The sequence below is a fragment of the Dasypus novemcinctus genome, chromosome 11, assembly GCF_030445035.2.
Source record: "Dasypus novemcinctus isolate mDasNov1 chromosome 11, mDasNov1.1.hap2, whole genome shotgun sequence".
In the NCBI taxonomy this organism is placed as follows: Eukaryota; Metazoa; Chordata; class Mammalia; order Cingulata; family Dasypodidae; genus Dasypus; species Dasypus novemcinctus.
The window spans coordinates 6432214-6452925 of NC_080683.1; the positions used below are offsets into that span (position 1 = coordinate 6432214).

Sequence of the window (20712 nt, forward strand, 5' to 3'; positions counted from 1 at the left end):
GAGAAAAACTTCCAGCCAAGAATCTTATATCTGGCAAGACTGTCTTTCAAAAATGAGGGTGGATTTAGAATATTTAGAGATAAACAGAAACTGAGAGTTTGTAACCAAGAGACCGAATTTGCAGAAAATACTAAAGGGTGTGCTATAGTCTGAAAAGAAAAAACAGGAGAGAGCGGCCTGAAGAGAGTCTAGAAATGAAAAGCATATCAATAAAAGTAATTGAAAGTGTCAAAAGAGTGGTGAAAATAAAATATGGCAGATAAAACCCAAATATTCAGGAATAAACTTAGCCAACAATATAAAGCACTTATATTCAGAAAACTACAACTCAATGTAAAAAGAAATTTAAAAAGGCCTATATAATTGGAAGAACATTCCATGTTCATGAATTGGAAGACTAAATATCATTAAGATGTCAATGCTACTCAAATTGATAGATAAATTCAAGGCAATCCTGATAAAAATTCCACCAGTATTTTTTAAATAAATGGAAAACACAATTACCAAATCTATTTGGAAGGGTAAAGGGAGCTGAATAGCCAGAAACATCTTAAAAAGGAAAAGTCAAATTGGAGGACTCGCATTCCCAGACTTTAAATCATTTTACCTTGCTGGTAAAAACAGCATGGTATTGGCATAAAGAGAGACACATAGACCAATAGAGTCAAACTGATGGTTCAGAAAAAGACCCTCACACATATGGTCAAGTGATATTTGACAAGCCTGTCAAACCCACCCAGCCTGGGCAGAACAGTCCATTCAACAAATGGTGCTGAGAGAACTGGATATCCATGGCCAAAAGAAGGAAAGAGGACCCCTATCTCACACCTTATAAAAAAATCAACTCAAAATGAATCAGAAATCTTAATATAAAAGCAATGTAAGGCTCTAGAAGAAAATGTAGGAAAATATCTTCAAGACTTGATGGTAGGTTGGTGGATTCTTTTTTTTTTTTTTAAAGATTAATTTTTATTTATTTCTCTCCCCTTCCCCACCCTCCCCTCTGCCCCAGCTGTCTACTCTCTGTGTCCATTAACTGTGTGTTCTTTCTATGTCTGCTTATATTCTTGTCAGTGGCACCAGGAATCTGTGTCTCTGTTGCATCATCTTGCTGCATCAGCTCTCCCTGTGTGCGGCGCCACTCCTGGGCAGGCTGCACTTTTTTTGTGCTGGGCAGCTCTCCTTACGAGGTGCACTCCTTGCACGTGGGGCTCCCCTAAGCGGGGGACACCCCTGCGTGGCACGGCACTCCTTGCGTGCATCAGCACTGCACGTGGGCCAGCTCATCACATGGGTACGGAGGCCCTGGTGTAGTAGGCAGACGCTCTATCCGTTGAGCCAAATCCGCTTCCCAGGTGGTGGATTCTTAAAGGAGATGAGAGAAGGACCGAGATGGACTACTGAAGTTTAATGTATGTAGCATTTTTAATTAGCTTCACTGTAAAAGTGTGGAAATGTATAGAGTTGATGGTAACACATTATAGTGAATAACAGCTGGTTTATAAATAGGAATGTGGCTGAAAATGGTAGTCTAGGGATGTAAATGCCAACTGACAGAATGCTAGAGAATAACACAGTAAACCCAGAGGTGAATGAGAATTACAGTTGATGGTACAGATGCAAGAGTGCCCTTTGTTAGCTAGAGCAGATGTATATCACACTATTTCAGGGTGGTGGGAATGTGGAGAAGCATGGGAAAGATACAACTGGAGGACCTATAGACTACGGTTAGTAGTAATAACATAATATTCTTGCATCTATGACAAATATGTACTGTGTTCATAATGGGCAAGTATGGAAAATGTGTGCCAACTGTATTAATACACTACAGACCTGGTAATAATCAGATGATATTATCTCATAATCTGTAACAACTGTTCCACCATGGTGTGGTGTGTTGATACAGGGTTATTGTTTGGGAATTCTGCACATGTGCATGATTGTTTTGTAAGTTTACAACTTCTTTCATAAAAACACATGTAAAAAATAATAGGGTGGGTTGGGAGGAAAACACACCAAATGTAAGGTAAGAACTATAATTAGTAGTAAGATTTTGGCAATATTCTTTTATAATTTGCAAGAAATGTCTCATGACAATGCAAGGTGTTGCTGGAGGGTTGCTGTACGGGGTCCCTGTATGATGTTACACGTTTGCTTTGTAAGTTCAACACTTTTACTATATACTTAATGTTTATGTATGTTCATATATGAATGATATAAAAATAATAATAATAGGGTGGGTTGGAAGAAAAATACTTCAGTTAGTAGTAATATTTTGAGGATGCTCTTTAATCATTAGTTAAAAATGTTTAACAAGGCAAGGTATTGGTGGTAGGGTGAGGAATGAGAGTCCTTCATGATGTTATATATTTTTTTTATAAGTTTACAACTATTACTATACACTTATTATGTTATGTTCATCTATGAGTGATAAGCATCAGTAAATTTTTTAAAAAAGAAAAAAATGAGGGAGAGTTTAAGATATTCTCAGATAAACAAAAGTTGAAGACGTTCATGATCACTAAACCTGCCTTACGAGCAATGCTAAAAGGAGTTCTTCAGACTTAAAGGAAAGAACATTAGACAGTAGATCAAAGCAACAAAGAAATAAAGACCTCCAGAAAGGTAGCCATATGGGTAACTATAAATGCCAGTACTGCTGTATTATATATATATATTTTTTTAATGTAATTCCAATTCTTTCTTCTTACAGGTGCTAAAATGCAAATGTATAAAAAGTAATTATAAATCAGATTATATAACTATGGGCAGCACAATACCAAATTTGAAAAATATTTTTAAAAACTATATGAATACAAAAAAGTAGATAGAAATGCATAAATTAACTATGTTTATATCTAAGTGGGTAAATAAATGTTTTCCTTTGTTCTTTATACTTTCTATATTGTCTATAACAAGTCACATAACAGAACAAATACATTTTTAAAAGAATTTAATTACAAATAACTAGTAAGTTTAGCAATGCAATTGACTTAAAAGACTTTAACTAAGGGAACAACAGAAAACAGATGATAAAAATTATAGAATTAAATTCAAACATCAGTAATTAAGTTTTGGGAAGCGGACTTGGCCCAGTAGTTAGGGCGTCCATCTACCACATGGGAGGTCCGCAGTTCAAACCCTGGGCCTCCTTGATCTGTGTGGAGCTGGCCCATGCGCAGTGCTGATGCGCGCAAGGAGTGCCCTGCCACGCAGGGGTGTCCCCCGTGTAGGGAAGCCCCACGCGCAAGGAGTGCGCCCTGTAAGGAGAGCCGCCCAGTGCCAAAGAAAGTGCAGCCTGCCCAGGAATGGCGCTGCACACATGGAGAAATGACACAAGATGACGCAGCAAAAAGAAACACAGATTCCCGTGCCACTGACAACAACAGAGGTGGACAAAGAAGAAGACACAGCAAATAGACACAGAGAACAGACAACTGGGATGGGGGGGGAGGGGAGAAAAATAAATAAATCTTTTTAAAAAGTAATTATATTAAGTTTAAATGGTCTAAACATATTAAAAGAGAGAGACTATCGAAATGGGGGCTGGGGGGAGAAAAACTGTATGCTGCTTACAAAGAACTCACTTCTATTATAATGATATAGGTAGGCTGAAAGTAGGATGGAAAAAAATACACCACGAAAACGCCCATCAAAAGAAAGTGATTAATGAGTACAGAGTTTCTATCTGGGGTGATGGAAAAGTCTTGGTAATAAATGGTGGCGACGGTAGCACAACACTGTAAATGTAACTGACACTACTGAATTGTATACTTGAAAGTGGTTAAAACTGGAAATGTTATGCTGTGTAAATGTTACCACAATAATTTTTTTAAGTAGGAAAAAAAGAACGCTAGACTCCTAGGCTTATGTCCAAAAGAAATGAAAGTAGGTACTCAAATAGACATTTGTATACTAATGTTCACACTGGCATTCTCACAACATCCAAAACCTGGAAACAATCCCAGCGTCCAACAACAAACGAAAGTATAAACAAAATGTGATATACCATACAGTGGAATATTATTCCACTATACACAGGAATGAAATGTTTAATCAGGGAAACGGACTTGGCCCAGTGGTTAGGGCGTCTGTCTACCACATGGGAGGTCCGCGGTTCAAACCCCGGGCCTCCTTGACCCGTGTGCAGCTGGCCCATGTGCAGTGCTGATGCGTGCAAGGAGTGCTGCGCCACGCAGGGGTGTCCCCCGCGTAGCGAAGCCCCACGCGCAAGGAGTGCGCCCCGTAAGGAGAGCCGCCAGCGCCAAGGAAAGTGCAGCCTGCGGAGGAATGGCGCCGCCCACACTTCCTGTGCCGCTGACAACAACAGAAGCGGACAAAGAAACAAGTCGCAGCAAAAAGACACAGAGAACAGACAACCGGGGGAGGGGGGGAAATTAAATAAATAAGTAAATCTTTTTTTGAAAAAAAAGAAATGTTTCATCATACTACAATATGGATTAGCCTTGAAAACATTATGCTAAATGAAATAAGCCAGGCACAAAAGGACAAATATTGTATGATTTGATTTACATCAAATATCTACAAGGGCTGGGAGGAAATGGGAATGGGAAGTTATTACTTAATAGGTATAGAATTCCTGTTTTTGGTAATGAAAAATTTGGTAACAGATGGTGTTGATGACAGTACAACACTGTAAACATAATTAATGCCAATGTATTCTTAAAAGTAGTTAAAATGGCAAATTTTATATTACAGATATATATATTACCAAATTTTTTTTTTAAAAGAGAAGGCTGGAGTGGCTATACTAGTATTAGATAAAGCAGATTCAGAACAAAGAAGTTATTAGGGATAAAGAGGGACATTAAACAAAGATAAATGGCTCATTCACAAAGAAGACATAATCTTAAATGTGATTACCAACAGAGTTTCAAAAAACATGAAGCAAAAACCGATAACTTAAAGGATTTAGAGGAACGCAACACTACCATCAACCAACTGGATCTAACTCACATTTATAGAATACTCCACCCAAAAAAGGAGAATGTACATTCTTTTGAAGTGCACATAGAACATTCATTCACCAAGAATGAATATAGTCATTCTTGAATACCCTAGGTAATAAAAAAACACCTTAACAAATTTTAAAGAACTGAAACCATACCAAGTATTTTCTCTGACCTTGATAGAATTAAACCAGAAACCAACCAAACAAAAGGAAAATCCCCTAACATTTGGAAATAAACAACACACTTGTATATAATCCCTAGGTTAAATAGGAAGTCTCAAGAGAAATTAGAAAAAATTCTGAACTGAATAAAAATGAAAATACAGTACTGCAAAATACCAGAAAAGAAAACTAGGGGGAAAAAACTAGAAAACTAGAGAAACAAGAAAAAAAAAAAAAAAAAACCCAAAGCAAGTAGAAGGAAGGAAATAATAAATAAGAGCAAAAATCCATGAAATTGAAAACAGAAAAAGAAAGAAAAATCAATGAAACCAAAAGCTGGCTCTTTGGAAAAAATCAATAAAATTGAGAAACCTGTCAAGAAAAAAGAAGATAGAAATTATCAATATCAAAAATGAAGGAGAGGACATCACTACTGCCCTAGAAAACCCTGAATGGATAATAAGGGGGTACTGCAAACAATTTTATGCTCATAAATTCAACAACGTAAATGAAGTGAACCAATTCCTTGAAAATTACCCAAAGTAACTCAAGATAAATCTGAAAAGACCTATAACTATAAAAATAAATTGAATTTCTAAGTAAAAGCCTTCTGAAAACAAACCCTCCAGGCCCAGATGGTTTTACTGGTAAATTCTACCAGATATTTAGAAAAAAGAACAAACATCAATTCTATACAATTTCTTAAAGTAAACAATCCATACAACATACTAGAGTTTGTGGAGGTGCAATGCCAGTAAGCCAGCCCCTAACGCCATATGAGTAAATGGTAGTATTTTGGCTTTACTGAGTTAAATAAAATATATCACTAAATATTTTTAAGTTCTCAAATAAGTCTTAAGTCAGAATAAAACATGCTTTCTTAATCAGTTCTGATTTCCTGATATAAGAGAAACTTAAAAAAAAAAAAAAAGGAAAGTTACTTTTAAGTGGCTACTACTGAGCCAAAGCCTAACACAATCTAGAACTCAATTGCTTTCAAGACCCTCTCAAAACAAAGGACAAGCAAAACTTTTAGAAATCATATAAGGAAACTGAAAGGACATTGATCACTACAAAGCAAAATTCTAGCAGGTTTCTGCTTTCTTTGCAGCATTCTTTCCTGGGGTGGAATGTTCAACAATGACATTCCCTTTGTGAAGTTTAAAGAAAGGAAAGCAATAAGCTCTTTAAAGATAAAAGAAGAAAAATAAAGAGCTGAAGAAAAGTGTTCTGTTTTGTTTTGTTTTCCAAGAGAAAGATTACAAAATGAACTAATTTCTAACTAAAAAATATCTTTGCCATTCCAAGGAAAATCCCTTTAGAGTATTATGTGGCTAGTGTCACACCACCAATACAGCACCAGAATGGGACTTGCTTTTCAACAAGAGATTATCCTCTTCAAAGATCCCCACCTTAAAATACAAGGCTAACGGGAGGTTCCTAAAAATAAAGTTATGGCTACATTCTGAGTAGTAATCAAGGAATACACACTAAATCAGAAAGACAGATCTCAAAAATAAAGCTGAGGGAAGTGGACTTGGCCCAATAGATAGAGCGTCCGCCTACCACATGGGAGGTCCGCGGTTCAAACCCCGGGCCTCCTTGACCCATGGTGAGCTGCCCATGTGCAGTGCTGATGCGCGCAAGGAGTGCCCTGCCACACGGGGGTGTCTCCACGACGGGGAGCCCCACGTGCAAGGAGTGCGCCCTGTAAGGAGAGCTGCCCAGCGCGAAAGAAAGTGCAGCCTGCCCAAGAATAGCGCCACACACATGGAGAACTGACACAAGAAGACACAAGATGATGCAACAAAAAGAAACACAGATTCCCGGTGCTGCTGATAAGGATAGAAATAGTCACAGAAGAACACACAGCGAATGGACACAGAACGCAGACAACTGGGGGGGGGAAGGAGAGAGAAATAAAAAATGAATTTTTTAAAAAAAAGCTATATAAATCAATTATTTTAGACACTAATTATCACTGTTAAAAAATAATAGGGAAGCGGATTTGGCCCAGTGGTTAGGGCGTCCGCCTACGAAATGGGAGGTCTGCAGTTCAAACCCCAGGCCTCTTGACCCGTGTGGAGCTGGCCCATGCGCAGTGCTGATGCACGCAAGGAGTGCCCTGCCATGCAGGGGTGTCCCCCGCGTAGGGGAGCCCCACGTGCAGGGAGTGCGCCCCATTCGGAGAGCCGCCCAGCGCCAAAGAAAGTGCAGCCTGCCCAGGAATGGCACTGCACACACGGAGAGCTGACACAGCAACAAAAAGAAACACAGATTCCCGTGCCGCTGACAACAACAGAAGCGGACAAATAAGAACACACAGCAAATGGATACAGAACAGACAACTGCGGGGGTGGCGGGAAAGGGGAGAGAAATAAATAAAAATAAATCTTTAAAAAAATAATAATAGTCACACATTATTCTGTAGTTTTAGAGCACATACTGATAAATTAGGTATTCAACATGATTTCAGTGGGAAGCAAGGAAATATTTTCTTCCTTTAGGGATAAGTATCAATTATATTTGCTTCTTTATCTGTGGCAGTTTGATACTATTTATATGAATTCCAAAAATAGTGACTGGATTATGTTTGTAAACTGGTCTGTGCCTCTGGGTGTATTAGATTGTATTAGATTCAGAAGTTTCACCTTTACTTGATTAAATTAAGATTGGGGCTTTGATTCAGCCACATCAGTAGGGCACTGAGTCCCCACCCCCTTGATGGGCAGACATTAGGCAGAAAAAGGACACAGCAGAGAAGAGAACTGGGTTTTTGGACATGGAGCCCCAGGAGAGAGCTGAGCCACTTGCCTGATAGTTTGCAGCTGCAGAGAACGGAGCCCTGAGCAGTCAAGCCTGGGAAAGAGATGAGCCCTCCAGCCTACAACTGAGATCAGAAGAAGCTGGCCCATGGAGCCTGAAGAGGAAGAGGAAGGCTGAACCCCAGCAGACACTGCCGCCATCTTGCTTCAATATGTGGCGAATGACTTTGGGTGAGAAAGCACCTCTCATGGTACCTTAAGCTGGACTCCTTACAGCCTTGTGACTGTCAGCTTCTACCCCAAATAAATACCCTTTATAAAAGCCAACAAAATTCTGGTACTTTGAATCAGTACCCCTTTGGCTGACTAATACACTTATTTTAAAGAGACATACTCTGGTCTGATCCAGTGGCAAGTGTGCACAATGGTGCTTATTAAAAATTCCCATCACACAGCAATTCAGCAAACCTTAAGAAATTCTCATTTGAAATATTTTCAATACAGACATAAGCATTTTGTGTAAGGAAAATGTACATATTTCCTCAATTTTAAGTTATGCCTTTTCCCTTGTTTTTAGTATTTCTAAAATCAGGATGTACCATATAATCAATGTGTTCATTTAATATGATAGTAGCTCTACCCTATTCCCTGCAAGAAAAGTGATCATTCAATTAATGAGGTATATTAAAATTGCTGTCACATAGGTATCAAGGAATTGTAGTACTTTTACATGAAAATGTTTTACAATAATAGGGTGTCTCTAAGCAACCAAAATACTTCTTAACTCAATCTAGCCTTTGAGCTACAGACCTTACCAATACATACACAAATACAATCACTTCTCAGAAGTTCCTAATGGCAGCCAGGAAGGGAAGTTCCCTTCTTTTTCAGGGGAAGGGCAAAAACAACTCTTATGAGATTGGTATGTGGCAGGGAGGATGTAAATCTAGGGCTGACCTCTTCTGACATAATTTATCTTTCAGTGGCTAAACTCTGGGTAGAGAAAAGCAGCTCTCAGAAAGAATGCCAAAGAGAAGAAACATCATTGTTCTGTCCCTGCCCTGCGCAATTAGCTGAATTGAAGAAGAGACTCCATGGCAGAAGAGTGTCCGAGAGAAGAGAAAAGGAGATTTCACTGACTGCCAAGCCTGCCTGCACATGTCAAATACAGTAAGTATATAGGAAAACAAAGCCAGGAGTTTTTCTGACACTATGTAAGAAAAGTTAAATTATATCTAAAACATAAAAATTAAAAAGCAAATTACCTCTTAAGTTTTTAATCTTCAAAATGGTCAATAGTTTTACAACTATTTATTTTCTTTTTTAAAACGCTTATAAATATTTTAATAAAGAATTATACTTGGCTTAAAAAAAAAAAAAAAGGGTACTCGCAATCTTTAAATCTAGAATCCCTGGAACCTACATTCCAGACCAAAGAAGTTTCTTTTAACAGAGGGGATGTGACTACCATTAAGAAAAAAAAGGCGCTGCTTTCAAATTATCTTTATATTTTTGTTCTTCTACCAAACCTTTATCTTTTTGTTGATTTTTTTAGGTCTGTTGAGAAATGATGAAACTAATTAAAAAGCAAAGAGTGTAGCACTAACAACACATTACTACTACAGACAGGTGAATGACAACGTAGTTAAAACATCTGGCACTTCACAGTTGGATATGCAAATACCTTGTTAACCACTGCACTTTATAAAAGAGGATATCATTGCTTCATCTGATTTCTTGATTTTTCTACGCTCCTTAGAGGTTCAGGATCCATAGAGCTGCATTTAAGACATTAATCTGAACAGTACAGCCATTTGACATTACCTTTCCCTCATGCAGAACTACCTGGAGGGAAGCTGATGTGGCTCAACTGAGAGAGAATCCGCCTACCATATGGGAGGTCCAGGTTCGAACCCAGGGCCTCCTGGCCCGTGTGGAGCTGGCCCACAAGCAGCACTGCTGCATGCAAGGAGTGCCCTGCCACGCAGAGGTGTCCCCCATGTAGGGAAGGAATGCGCCCCACATGAAAAAAGTGCAGCCTGCCCAGTAGTGGTGCCACCCACACAGAGAGCTGACACAGCAAGATGACGCAACAGAAAGAGACACAGATTCCTGGTGCTGCGGAGAATGCAAGCGGACACAGAACACAGAGCGTACGGACACAAGAGAGCAGACAATGGGGTTGGGGGGGGTGGCGGGGAAAGGAGACAGGAACTACCTGGAGATGTCCAGCAAACAACCACTACTATCTGTGGTGGCACTGCAACCAACCTATGGCAGGCATCACTCTCTGGGTTGAAATAGCCTATCACCTTATATACTTAATATATGAACATAAAAGGTATTTATGAACATAAATACCTCATGAACATAAAGGTATTTAAGAATGTCGGGTCTCATCCACGTTTTGAACTGTCTCTTTTAAAAAACATTTCCCATACAAGTCACAACCAGCCTGGGCTGGCATTTCTCTTATCAAAAAAAGAAATCTGTTGTTTTCAAGGGCTACTCATATTTCTGATAGGAGAATTCTAGAGATCAGAACTGAAACAGAGAGCATCCTTGCCAGGATCTTTTAGAAGCAAATGAGGCAGCCTTTTGAGTCCAAGAGAAAAGAGAAAAGCTCTAAAGATGGGGGTCAACAGCCACAAGGACAAGAAAACTGGGTGAAACGCCCAGGCAAAACAGCATCTAAGTAGAAGACATCTGGGTAGATCCTAGTAAGAGGAAGTCAATATGAAACCAGAGCTTCTTTGCCTGTGTGTGTGTATACATATATATAAAAATATCAGTAAATATTTATTTGCTCTTCAGTTAATTAATAACAAAACTATAAAACTTTAAAGGCAAATTTCATTGGTTGGAAAAGGAAAATGAAACAGAAATGAGCCAGTACCTGGCACACAGCAGGAGCACATTAAGTATCACCTCCTAATTTCCACCCATCCCTCAAATCCAGGTGAGCAGAAGCTACCTGGAGATCTCAGGGTGTGGCATATATGACTTTGCATTTTCTCCCCCAAAACTTCCAGCTAGCACTTTCCCCCACTCTAAATAGCAGCATTTCTAAATTACTAAAACAAAAAGCTTCTGTAACCCATGACTGACTAATAGATTTTGTACTAGAATATTTAACCTGATTTTCCAGAGGCCTGCTATGTTGTCTGTTTTTCCCAAACTGTCTGATTGCCCCTCTATCAATAAACCTTTCCATCAATGTATAACTTCTGCTCTGCTGAAAATATCTGTTCCTTCAGGATGTTTCCTATAAAAGTCCTGCACATCTCACAGGTGCCTTGATAATTATTGTCAAACCATGTACTTTTGGCAATACACTGCATTCTTTACAAGGCAGCTCCTCCTCAGCTGAAGAGAGACATGCTGCATAAAAGAACCCTCTCTTCTGGTGGTAAGTGCGGACAACAGAGTTCAGAAAATGCTATCTCACCTTCCACGGCCAATAAAGAGTACCCACTTAAGCACCCTAATAAAGGTTCGTTATTTGCCAGGCTGGACCGTCTGAGTCTTTCTTTGGTCTGACATATCCCTGTAAGTTCACGGGAAGCAGCTGCTTTACAAAGCTCCTTGCCATACTTGGAACAGAGGGAGTCATCCACATCTACAGATGGGGCTACCCCACCCTGACCCTCCTACTGAATCTTCTGAACCAGGTTCAAGCAGACACTCTGCTGGCTGAAAAGTCTCTTCAAAATTAATCAGACTTCGCTTTTTCAGTTAAGAGCCCCAGGCCACCCTCGTTTACTAAGTTCACCCATTACCAGAAATTACAGTCTGCCCAGAGGCTCCCCCATAGCTCATCGCGCTCCCTGCCTCTGGCTGCTTGGTCCAGAGCTTCTTTTATAACATGATCAGTTAAATATAGGAGAGGAACAAGGAAATAAAGTCCCATACTACTTGGCTAGGGAAGATATGATATAAAATGGAGAAGTTGGAAGAACTCAAAAAGGTTTTAGGAAATAAGCAATCACTATAATTTACATAGAGCACCTAGTAAGTTTCCTAATGTGGATATATATAACAATGTTCTGGTTTGGGAACTTAATAAGGGAAGGTTCATCCTAATGTCAGAGAAACTAAATGAATAGCGTATAAATATTTAATCTATATGCAAATGTCCCTAGGTACCATGTAAGGTATTTAACAAGAAACACTGCTTCAAGTAGGGACTGTAAACTTCCATCAGCATGAGATAACCAGAGTATCACACCACCTTCCCTTACCTCACAACCAGGCCCCCCCCTGATCTGGAGGGCACCATCCCAGTGCAGGAGTAAATCTCTCCTGTGGAATTTCTGAAGGCACTCTGCTAGGAGGAGGGAGACATGTTATGAATGGTTCTGAGGCTGAAATAGAGATACTAGCCACTCGTGCTGCTTACTCTTTGCCCAGACTTGGGTATCCTATGGGAACTGTGTACCTCCTAGCAGGAAGGACCTCCTTAGTGAACAACGATACTTACCCAGCTACCTAAGCATCACCCTACCGACTCCAGCCCCACCCTCATCATTCCCAGGCATTCTGGAAGTGAAGAGAGGACTTGAGGACCATCCATCCACCTTCCCTAATCCCCAACAAGCACCAGCACCCTGCAACCAAAATTTCCTATATAAACCCCATATCGTAGTGAGGGCCAAATTAATGCCCAAGACCTTAAAATTATTTTTGTTAATTTAGAACTATAAACTACAATTTAGAACCAACTTGTAACTTTTACTGTATGTGAGGTAAATCACTTATTCTCCCTGGCCTTCAGTTTCCTCATCCATAAAGTGTACCTATTACTTCCCTCATAAAGTAATATGTACGCAAAAACCTCAATATACTGCCTGACATACAGTAGGTATTAGATAAGCAGTAGCTTTTATCTTAAGATACAAATCCCTTGGGGTTAGGGTGGTGAATCAAAGTCAGTAAAAGGTAGGTAAAATAAAATGTTAAAAATGGATCAGATATTTAGTGGTTCTCACCCAAGGAGGTTGGAAATTTGTGTGGTGGGGGAGGAAGTTGTTTGTCAAAATGAATAGGTAGGAGGGGGGAAAGAGTCTTGCAATATGCCCCACATAATGAAGAACTATCTACACAACATACCAATAGCATTCCTGTTGAGAAACTGAGAGCTGCAACCAAACCAAAAATGCGGAGGGAAAACAAAACACTTTGAATACAGCAAAAATTCCTTTTAAAGAAGATAAATGAGCTGAAACAACAAATGTTACTATGAAAATAAGGGAAATGGATTCTTTCTAGAAAAGACTATCAAAAGACTAGAGAACAGACTATCCCACATGACAAAACAAAAAAGATAAACAACCTCTGTTGTTAAAGGAGAAAGATAAGGCACAAAGCAGTTACTTAACTTGTCCAGGGGCATGCAAGGTCTACAATGCACCCTCTTACCACCACACTAGACTCAATGAACCAGCAAACTTAAGAGTGAACAGAAAAACCTGGAAGAGCCAACCACGGTTAAGATACGGCAGCTTATTTTGTGTGTATGTTCTCAGATGTGATTATATACAAGATACACATAATATATTCATTCGCTTTCTGATAATCATTTAATATCTCTGATATCAGGATATATTTTATAAACAACAGTAATTTAGATTCTGTGAAATATGGTAGTCTATAAAACGCAATTAAATTCTTTGCTAGAGCAGATGAAGGGTTGCAAACTATACTCCACAGAGCCCTGGAGGTCATCTGGAAAAGAGGAGGCCAGGGAAATACAGGTCAAGGAAGCACCTAACTCAAGAAAATAAATTCCATATTTTTTCTTTACTTTCCAGGTTTAGGAGGAGAGACCTGTGTATGTTTTTATCCAGGAAAAGGTGCCACTGCATAAAGAAAAAGGCTTGAAAACCATGGAGTTAAAATCCCTTAAAGGTACTGGATTCCACAAAGCCCTGAGAAACTTAACAGCCTGTAAGAAGATTAAAAAAGGCCTTCATGGCTGCGGACTTGGCCCAGTGGTTAGGGCGTCCGTCTACCACATGGGAGGTTCGCGGTTCAAACCCTGGGCCTCCTTGACCCGTGTGCAGCTGGCCATGCGCAGTGCTGATGTGCAAGGAGTGCCCTTCCACGCAGGGGTGTCCCCCACGTAGGGGAGCCCCACGCGCAAGGACTGCGCCCCGTAAGGAGAGCCGCCCAGCGCAAAAGAAAGTGCAGCCTGCCCAGGAATGGCGCCGCCCACACGGAGAGCTGACACAGCAAGATGACGCAACAAAAAGAAACACAGATTCCCGTGCTGCTGCCAACAACAGAAGCGGACAAAGAAGACGCAGCAAATAGACACAGAGAACAGACAACTGGGGTGGTGGGGGAAGGGGAGAGAAATAAATAAATAAATCTAAAAAAAAAAAAGGCCTTCATTTCTTCACTGCCCAAAAGCTGGTATACTTGTGATTTACAAACCACCTACTTCTAGAATTTGCAAAACAGTATTATTGTAAGTATAAAACTAAATGACCCACGTAGTGGCAATTATTTTTAACACTAAAAGAAAATTTAATTAAAAAATATATAAAAAATCTAAAGCACTGGGGAATACTTACAAAGCTATCTTTATATAAGAGGCACAAAAACATGAATAATGTCTTCCTCCCCAATTAAAAAGGTGTGACATTCACTTTTAAAAATTTACTGAATGAACACTCTCCCCTCTGCACTGAGCCCAGCGTTTTAAAGAGTTACCAAGATAAAACTTAAAATTTAAAGACAAGATGAGATGTTTATCTAATTAATCGGGTAGAGAGAGGCAAAATGCAAAAGAGAAGCAAAGGAGAGAGGGGCAAAGAGACAGTGCAATGGGCGTTCAGGGGTGGGAGAAACTACTTCCACTGATGCAGGTAAGGAGAGGATTCTTAGAGGAGGCACCTGAGAAGGGAATCCCAAAGGGCAGGGTAGGATCTAGACATGCAGAGATGGAATAAAGGCACTAGAAGGCACAAGATGAGCAGACCATGAAGACAAATAATCACTCTGCTTTCTGATATGTGATAGCACGTTAATTTGTATTCAACAAATAGTTCACAATCTAGTAGAAGAAAAGGATAATTAAACAAACACCTAAAATGCAATGTGGCAAGTATAATGTAGCAAGCATGTGCATAATATTAATGAAAGGGGGAGAAAGAAAATTCTTGAGGAGGCAGGAAGAGTGGGCAAAGGGTGAAGAGGGAAGGAGGAAAGGCAACTCAGGACCCTGAGGAAAAGCAGGAGGATCCTGGGTGGAAAAGGACATTTCAGGCAGCAGGAACAAGAGGAGCGAGGCATAGAGAAGTGATCACAGGGGGTTTTCAGGGAATGGCTGCAAGGGAGTTAGGAGGTGCCTGGAGAGAGAGAGAGAAAAGGAGGCGGAGCAGATCATGAGGAACTCTAAGTCCCAGGCTAGGTGTCTGGCTTCATTACAGTAGGCACAAAGGTTCTCAACGAAGAATGATGTCACATACGCAGTATGAAACACTCTTTCTAATCCTAAAAATATTAAAGTTCCTACTAGCTGCAAAAACAAGCATGAGAAGATTAATTTCAGAACCCCTAGAAATAACTCCAAAGGTCCCACTGGCCTATAGCCTATGCATCCATTGAAGAGCTCCCTGAGGGCAGGAACGATGTACTTTTTATTTCTCTTTGGATCGCCAGGGCATAGTGGAACCAAAGGAATTAGCTCCTGATTAAGGAAGATAAAGAACAAAAGAGACTCCTTGGTTTCTGGCTTGATTGTGTAGGTGGCGTGCCAATAATATGAATGGCTTTGGAGAGAAGGTTGCAAGTTTTGTCTGGGAAACCTACACAACATCTAGGTGCTCTGTCCATAAGCAACTAAAACACAGGTCTGGAGCTCCAAAAAGAGGCCAGGGGCACAGATATGAATTTAAGCATCACTGTGTAGGGTGTACTGGTGACAGCTGAAGCCATGTGAGTAGATGAGGTCACTGAGCATGAGCAGGGCACAGTTAAGAATCTAGTATTCCCTAGGCAGAGATGAAGCTACAGAAAGACAGAGAAAGACCACTCAGAGGAGGAGAAGGAAAAACAGAAGTAGTGTAATGCGATTCTAGGACGGTAACCATTTCGAAAAGCATTTGGAGTACAGTGCTAAATGATAATTAGAAGGTTAATTAGGATGAAGACTATCAAGAGGCTACTGGAAATAGAAACTGAGTAGTCAATGATGACCTCTGTGGGAACAGTTTCACTGGAGTGAGTAAAGGACAGACTGCGCTGAAGAGTGATTGGAAGACAGGGAAGAAGTGACACTAACTACTGATCACTGTTCACTGATAAAAGGAAAGACTGAGAGGTGTTAGTAACCTGACAGATCATCAGGCTGGGAGAATTATGCACATTTTGTGCATTATCTTTTTTTTTAATGACTGGTGTCTAGAGATTTTGAAAACAAGGACTGCTTTTGGTATAGCACTTAACATTATATTATAAAAATAGTAGAACTACTATATCTTTATTTAGGATGCAAAATATAATACCTCATATATTTCACTAAATTTTAATTAGAATTCCTAGGGCGAAAGGAAGAACCCTAGACTAAATCAATTAGATAATCATTAAATTCAAATCTTTATCCATACAGGATGACTCTTTAAAAGAGCCCACACCCTGGTATGCAATTTGACAGGCTGGGTGAGCAACACGGGGGATGGTGCATGATGTTACCTGAACTCCTCCGCCCTGGGCTGCACAGGGACATACTCACCTCCATAGTAGAGTCCTGTAGCAGTGCACATCCGCCACTGTCCCTGATACATTCCTGCTCTGCTGGGGCTGCACATCTGGACGCTGACATCTGCAATCTCTTGGGGCTCTAGCGATCTCACCATCACCATGTTCACATGTCCAAATTGGTCTCCCCCGACATATTTAAGACAAACCCCTGGAGGCCAGGCCTCTGCCCCTGAGTTCAAGCAAAAGAAAAAAATGTTAGGTGACCAGTGGTCCTACACTGGGTACAAATTTATTATAAAACTGTAGAGGAGGCCTCTCTCCTTCTCTTACACATTATAATGTCTCGCATGACTGATCAGAAGAAATTATCATCAGAGTCATCATCAACCTGTGATCGACAGCCAATCCCTAAGAGGACACTCGTAAGACAAAAGCAAGGCAGTTCCTCAAGAAGACACATGTTTCAGGTGATCCCAGGGAAGGCCAAACTACAGTACCTAAGAATGATGCCCGAGAAGAGCTAGAGACGAAAGACAGTCCCACGTCTTTGGGGAACTGCTTTTTCTACTGAGATAATATGTGTTCATTTTCATCTGAACTTTTACTTTTACTCCAAAGGAGTAAAAATGTATCTACTTGTTCTCAATTTTTCCATCAAGGCAAGAAGATGAAACATAAAAAAACTAACTTCTGTGATATTATTTTCATTTTAAAATTGCATTTTGCAATTTGAATTTTCTTCTGGGATCCTTAACTCTAAAATGACCCAGACTCAAGAGACTCTAAAAATATCAGAGGAGCCTAGACATGGCAGGACTCTCAGAACATAGCATGTTTATAATTCACCTCCTAGCAGTACTCTGGGATGTCTCAGTTCCTTGCTCTTGAAATGCTGGCTGGTTTTTTTTTTCAGTGGTTATTTTTTTTAAGCTTTATTTATTTATGTGTCCCTGCCCCAGCCTCATTGTTTGCACTCACTGTCGGTGCTCTCTGTCTGTTCATTGTTTGCTCTCTGTGTCTGCTTGTCCTCCTTTTAGGAGGCACACAGAACTGAACACAGGACTTCCCACGTGGGAGGGAGGTGCCCAATTGCTTAAACCACATCCACTCCCTGCTTGTTGCATCTCTTGTTGTGTCTCCTGGTTGCATCTCCTCATTGCATCATCTTGTTGTGATAGTTTGTTGCATCAGCCCATCACGTCAGCTCACCTTCTTGCTCATCTTCTCTAGGAGGCACTGGGAACCAAACCCGGGACTTCCTATGTGGGAGGCAGGTGCCCAACTGCTTGAGCCACATTTGCTCCCTTGCCAGGCTGGTTTTGATATACCTGATGGCTACTAAAAAGGAACCAGAGAAAGAAAAGCAACCAGAGCTCTACTGCTGAGATCTCAGCCCCAAAATCCTGTGACCTTTGGGTCTTAAGCTGAAACACAGGCCACTATATTTTGTCATATCCTGTTAAACAAGGAAAAAAAAAATCTGCCCTCTTACTGTGAAAGGGAACTATAGCTGGTAGAAGCATTATGGATGATACATTGGCAGTGCATGCAAATTCTGTGTTTCATTTCTGGGGTCTATAGCCTGCCAAAAACATATTTGTCTTAAGAAAAACAGTGACATGGAACATCTTTAAAAAAATGTTAATCTCTTTAAAGACCAAGAATAAAGAGGAGAATTAAACTACTGTTAAAGGGTTGAATTCACAATTATTCTTTAAAACACACAAACACACAAATCTGTAATAAGATACATCTGTTTATATGAAAACCCAAGAATGTGTGTTTTCAAACCTCTGAAAAAGCAAGGAAAACCAAGGCTGTCTGGGTGTCAGAACGACTGCTATCCTGGACAGACATCCACAGGCAGCTGAGACAGTTGGGTCTCTCAATTGTGCAAAAGAGGGAGTACTATATATTCCATGGAAACCAAGTTAGTTGGTAAAATGTCAAATGATAGATACCTACTACTATAACTCAATGTCATACTTGGAAAATCTCTTGAAGAAACCCCTGGAAGAATTAGCCACCATCAACTCTAAAGTATTTATGAAGAACCAGCCACCTGTCTTCTGAGAGGTATCAAAAGTTCTCCATATATTCTTACAGCCACAACTGTTAGGTCAGGTAACCCTCAAGAGGTCAAAGGGACTGATGCTTGACAGAGAAGGAAGGAGACACTGGTGAGTTGTTTGGACTACCAGGCTAAACATACCTGAAATGAGGATGAGAGAAGTAGAACACAACAGGGCTTCAAATTAAGTCTCAGTTACAAACTAGTTTAATAGGTAACAGATCTATCTAGAAGAAAAGATAAACCAATCTATGCTTATGGTTCTCCAAGTATCACAAATATAATTAAGGCTGTGGTCCTCCAGTTATCATGGAATATAATTTTATTTTAAAAACAAAAAATACCATGATATGACAATTCTGAGACAGCGGTATCACAAAAATCAAACAAAAGTACATCAGTTCCAGAAAGGTGTAAGTGTTAAAGATTGTTTTGAGATAGTAAGGAATATCCAAATAGCAATGAAAAGAAGACAAATCTCCATGAAGTGCCCCTATCTTTTTAACTCTATGAGTTTGCAGTCTGCACTTCAAATTAAGTGCCATGAAAGTAGGGACCTTCATTTCTCCTGTCACCATTTTCCCCCATATCTAATAAAGTGACTAGAAAATAATAAAATATGCTGAATGACTGAAGCGGAATTACCTCTTCTATAGTTATACTGAAGAGTAGGATAGAAAATTAATGGATTAAAAGAAAAATGGGGGTAATAGTTGTTTTCTCATATTTTCTTCCCAACTCTTGTTTAGGATTCACCTTTATGTAGTTCAAAAAATAAAGGTAAGTCCTTCATATGACAATCACAAACTACTATGTGACTAAGTCAGAAAAATTCTCTGGTTATAACTTGTGCAGCTTAACTTTCGCTATGGTGGTATAACAACTGTGAAACTATAATGTTGGTATAGAGAATTCTGTCTACTCACATCTTTATAAAGTAGAGGGACAGTTTCAAATTTTCACTTTAACCTCCAATTGTTAGGTTCCCTGCTCAGATTCTCCAGTACAACAAAGGTTTGGGTAATGGCATTTTGCATTTGTCATTAAATATCTCTGTTTCAGTTTTTTACGCTCTGAACCTAAGGACCTCATTAGGAATTTAATTTTTTAAAATGTGTGACACCTACATTCTTTGGGGAAGCTAAATGAAGAAAAAGATATATGAAGTTTCTAGCAGTCTCATCTGTTGCATATATAAATGCCTAGTTCACCAAAACATAACAGAAAGGTACCATGAAAACAAATTTTTATGTACTTTTTTTCCAGTGCTCACTTGTCTCTGAGGGGTAGTTATGAGTGGGCATAAGAGAGCCAGAGAAGAAAAGCTGAGGCCTGCCCTACTTCTGTGTTACTACTCTATTTCCAGAAAGGACAAGCTCAGATTAGGATGACGCTGAAAAATTAGCACATGCACGTTCTCCCTCTCTCATTCTCTTAGTTATGGAGGCCAGTTTCTCCTTAACGAAATGGAAAACATTCCCTTTGTAGATATAAAACCATTTTACAACTGCCTGAACAACTTTCAGAATAATAATAAAAACTTATACAAATCACCTTCAAGGATAAAATCTCTGGCAAATACTGCCCAACTTTTCAAGAGGTGGTGAGGCACAAGACTTCCTTTTACAGGAAGAAAAGCTGCAGGCTGAGGCTGTGTTAAACTGGTGTCCTACTAAGAAGAGCAGAGGCAGAAAGCAGTCAGGCCCACCCATGTAGATGTTCTTCCTCCGGGGTTCTGATTTGATAGTCTAGCCATTACTTATCAACCTCTCCCCAAACCCCTACTAACCAAGTATAGTGAGTGGCTATATCAAGACGTTTTTTGAAATGTAAAATGGTTATTCTGCAACAAGAAAATACTTAAAACATTCCAACAGTATTGTAACAATTTTCCATATTTAAAAGCACTGAAAAATGCATGGAAAGCCAGACCATTTTTAGTGTCTTCACTGTAAGTAAGGAAGGTCTTGGCTTCATTTAAAATATTAAATAAAATTTTGGATAAGTCATATTTTCCAAATAAGCTTCACTCATAT

General features: G+C 39.7%; 1 protein-coding gene across 4 annotated transcripts in view; it reads right to left on the minus strand.

The window, feature by feature from the left end:
- Nucleotides 1–20712, minus strand: part of ILRUN (inflammation and lipid regulator with UBA-like and NBR1-like domains) — a 109052-nt gene that overhangs the window by 25283 nt on the left and 63057 nt on the right. For 3 of the 4 annotated variants that reach the window (XM_004462009.5, XM_071218419.1, XM_058306596.2), the window contains exon 3: nt 16637–16834. The exons of the other annotated variant lie outside the window; for it this stretch is intronic. In XM_004462009.5, coding sequence (XP_004462066.1) covers nt 16637–16834 — 198 coding nt within the window. The remainder of the gene's footprint in view (nt 1–16636; nt 16835–20712) is intronic. 4 annotated transcript variants of the gene reach the window in all.